At 43.8% G+C, this 4384-nt stretch overlaps 1 protein-coding gene across 3 annotated transcripts in view; it reads left to right on the top strand.

The window, feature by feature from the left end:
- PRRC1 (proline rich coiled-coil 1) overlaps positions 1 to 3307 on the top strand; it is a 42807-nt gene extending 39500 nt beyond the window's left edge. For all 3 annotated transcript variants that reach the window (XM_085875232.1, XM_085875233.1, XM_085875234.1), the window contains exons 9-10: positions 2060 to 2162; positions 2267 to 3307. In XM_085875232.1, coding sequence (XP_085731358.1) covers positions 2060 to 2162; positions 2267 to 2476 — 313 coding nt within the window. In that variant the 3' untranslated portion in view covers positions 2477 to 3307. The remainder of the gene's footprint in view (positions 1 to 2059; positions 2163 to 2266) is intronic.
- The last annotated feature ends 1077 nt before the right edge of the window (positions 3308 to 4384 follow it).

The following is a 4384-nucleotide window of genomic DNA, read 5'->3' on the forward strand; positions in this document are numbered from 1 at the left end:
CGATTATCACTTCTCACATCCGAGTTCGTATAACATCATGCAAGCATACTTGTGATGCCTCCTTTAAGCCTTTCCAAAATGGCAAACAATGTGGACATCTTGTTGTTCGCGTTATTGACAAATAATTATTCGACCATAGGATGGATGAAAGAAAATATATGATGATGATGACTGAATGTAGAATGTTATGGCTGGATGTGCAACGATAGCACTGACTTTGGCATTAACCTCATTTGCTGCGTGGACCGCAACTCTAGCATTGATTTTTCTTGTTGTGATTAAGTTTATAATGCATAATAATGACCGTTTTTACAGCCATTTTTCCCTGCTGTGCAGGGGTTTGGCTTTTTCTTGAGGCAATGTTTTATGGCCGGATGCCCTTCCTGACGCCAACCCTGGTCGCCTCTTACGACACACAGGGATATGGTACACCTATTCTAACCGGGGCATACACCGGGACCAGTACACTGGTACTCATTTCGCCGACCTCGGAAGGATGACAGGCTGAGTCAACCCCCTGGTGTTAATTCAGCAGCCAACGGGGCTTGAACTCAGGACCCTTGGATCCCAAGCCGCCACCTCAACCACTAAGCCAACACCAGGCTTCGTTGTGATTAAGTTTGTGGAGGAAAAATCCGCTCAATGGCGACATTGCAGGCCACATGCGATCCAACATGTACATGCTCATAGAAACTGTGTAATGGTTTGGTGGAAGATAACATTAATCTTACGTGGCCTACCATTGCAATTGGAATCGATGAAGACTTTTCGGAGGTAGCCAGCCCAACCACTATGGTACACCATTTACGTTGGTCCCGTGGGGGTCTTGGCTTCTCCAAGAAATGCGGGCTCCACTCTTAGTCAGTGAGATGCCACCTGAGGGCAGAGAGAGCATTCCATGTTCCAGAGGTTACCTTACTCCCTAAACTGTTGCAGTGCATTTCTCAAGAGGGTTCCACAGAGTGTGGACAGGAAGGGGAATGTGTGTTTGCAGAACCGCTGACCCACTAACCAGACTCGGTGCTGTAATGGTTCGAGTTTCCGCTCAGAGTCTGGGAGGTTGGTGGTTCAAACCCAGGCCGAGTCATATCAAAGACTTTACAAATGGTACATGCAGCTTCTTTGCTTGATGGTCAGCATTTTAGAAAAGGATAGAGCACGAGCAAACAACCATATGTTGGCAACCACTGCGCAAGATTGATGGGCTTAATGGCCGCCTCCTGCATTGAAGTTCCTTTAATATAAAGGGAGCTCGTGATAATAACTAGAACGGCACTCAGTCGAGTGCATACCTCCGCCAGGCTGAACAGTTTACGTTTTGTATCCCACTGATGGGCTGGATCTGAATCCAGATCTGAACCAAAATCTAATTAGCTTGTTCTTGTCCCCTATCCAACTAATCCACCACGTTGTCTTAATCCGTCCACAACTTTTTGAAATACCGTGCTCATAGACAAACTGCAAAGAGACAGACAAATGGTTGAAAACATAATATACATGCATCTTTGGTGGCAGAGGTATTAATAATAATACGAATGTTGAATTTTAAGTTGTTCCAGATGCGCCCTCCTGTGGACAATGCGAATATGTATTGTTCAAGAACAAGTATTGTAATGCTTCGGGAAATATCTTCTGATTAAATTGCACTGTTCCCACGTCATCATGGCTGCAGTTGATATCATTCATTAGAAATTCCAAAAAAGAAATTGGAATTTCAAGTTGTCTTTCGCCAACATTCCTTGGCAGTCCGCAATCGTTTGCCTCATTGGCATGCAGCTCTTTCACAAAGAGGAATGCTCGAGGGAGATATTCGGGATTCTCATTAACGTGATAGAATGTGTAAGTGAGTTGGTCATTCCTGAATTGCCGTTGCCGAAGTAATTTGGTCGCAAAGCGAGTCTTTTCAGTAACTGTTGGTGGTAGCGAGGTGGTGAGAAGTTGACTGATGATATGATTTGTTGGTGTTGAGGCTTGCTGTGGTTTATTTTTTTGGGGTTTTGATCATTGATTGAGATAAATGAACAGGCAATTCATTGACCATTGATTATGGTGTGTGCAGGTGGTTTGACATTGGGTGCCTTATACTGGAAGACCCATCGCTGGGGCTGCAGCTGGAGGTTTTTACCCAGGCCACTCCGCTGCCTTTGCACTTCGTACAGCAGGTGCTTATCAGCCTTGTGTGCTTTTGGTCCCGTGAACCATAGCTCTGCATTTGGTTTTCATTTGCTCTACTAATCCTATTCGTTTTCCTGTTGTCTGACCGAAGGCCCAAGGTGAGACCCCACCGAACTATGGACTTCGCTGGTCAGGTTTGGCCACGACCATAGGTGAAGTTCTTGAGAGATCACTGCCGCACACGACGCGCACAGATTGGCACGTGTCTCTAACCGGTCTCTCTCGTCGCCATATGGTGCATAGTGCCGCGAAGGTTCTTGCCGGACTTTACAAGCAGCGTCTCATGGCTCGGGGTTCGTGATCCCCAAGCTGGAACACAAGGAGACTCGAGTGCTTACCGGAGATCGCACACCGGCACAGCTGTGTCCCACCCCTCTCTCCTCTCCTCTTTGCCCTATTTGTTCCTTTTCCATTTAATTTTGCCTTCCATAATTATTCCCTCACTTTGTCTCTTCCCCTTCTCTCCCCCTTCCCTCCTCCCGCTTCCCCTCTGCCCCTCTCCTTATTCCGTTGCATTTGTATCCTTTTTCATATTCCTTAGTTCTTACCAGTATGCAGTGAGGGCCTTAATCAGCTGGGATAAGCACATTCCACAGGCTTATCAGGAACATTCTGCTGTTGTTGCGCATGATGCAAAATGTGCTTTCCTTTTTATTCATGCCCCGTGTGCTTGTCAGAACGTTGGTGATCTAGCCTTCGTAGGGCTTGCTTGAGCGTGCAAATGTCACAGTATGTGTGTCAATGTTCTGCGCAAGTTTTAATTTGCCATCCGTAATCGTCATCACCTTTGTTAACAGTAGCCTGGACACCACGTTGCCAGAACTTCCTGGCGATGGAACGACACACCCACAGGTCACCAGGCCAGGGCCTGATTACAAAGGCCCCAACTCTATTTGCAATCTTTTTTTTAACATTTTGCTTTGGCAGGATGAGAAATCTTGCCTTTGTGATGCTCACATTTCATCAGATTCGTACCATTTTATTGCATCGACAAGTTATTAAGTTAGGTTATTAATTTCATTGATGGGAGGTAAGCAGAAGTGAATGACATTTCTGTTTGCTTCGATGTTGAAACAATTTCCTGTACGACACAGTGATGATCTTGTATTAAATACACGTAGTCATTTCCAAATAGTTTTGGTGTTATTTCTTGATTTATTTTTAAAGAAGATAAAATAATTGGTTGAGACATGGAGGATCTGATTATTAATATTATTATTTTTAGACAAACATTGACATGCAGTTATTTGTACATTTCAAAAATGGCCATCTACGAGTTCAATATTTTAAACTCTACTTTCTCTCATTACTTTACCGTCTCCTCAAGTTTTTTTTTTTTTCCTTCAAAATACTCCTTCCCTTGTTTTCTTCCCTATTATTCCCCCCTCCTCCCCCAATTTGGAAATCGCCTTCCACCTATCTCCTACACTGTAAATAATTAATTTTGTGCCATTGGAAGTTCTCAAGACAGGATGGCATATACTCTAGAGGTATGCGCACTCGCCTTTGAGCTGTGATTTGAGCCAATCGCCTTGATTACTTATCTTCGCGAAGGACACCGTGGGATATTTAACGTCCACCAACTAATGCTGGCAGATGGGGTGCCAATTTAATGTCCATCGGAATCACAGTACACACACACACATTGATTCTTCACTGCCTATAAAACAACTGGATGACAGTTTATAGGTGGGTCAGGATTCTAACCCAGGCTCGACAGTTTAGAGGTGAGTGTGGTACCTTGAGGTCATCCTATTAGCCCTGCGATAATCTGTGGTTAAACATAACCGACTATTCTAGGAATTTGTGGAATAACTTTGATTTCACATTTGTGTCAGAAGAAAACATTTGCTCTGCAATGAAAGATTGTTAACCGAGGCCATTCGTGACCGCATATCTACTTTGACATTGATCGTTTATTCTCAGATCTACTGCAATCAAAATGGTATATTCCAGCTAGACCTTCCATTGTTAATAATACAGTCTTCTTGTTTCTGGATTATGACAGCTAAAGGAACTATATTACATGACTCGCTGATATCTTGTGTTGTAAATCTCTCACCAACACTTACTCCCATTATCTCGGCATCCATCAACGTCCTAGTGTTCTTAAGATCCTATCACCAGAACATGAACGGGACACATTGAAGTACAGTGACTTTAGAAGGAATGTAATGTCTTTTCATCATATTTTCCAGTGGAGCATATT

This window comes from Eptatretus burgeri, chromosome 3 (assembly GCF_056783735.1).
Source record: "Eptatretus burgeri isolate ZD-2024b chromosome 3, Ebu_testis_v1, whole genome shotgun sequence".
Classification (NCBI taxonomy): Eukaryota; Metazoa; Chordata; class Myxini; order Myxiniformes; family Myxinidae; genus Eptatretus; species Eptatretus burgeri.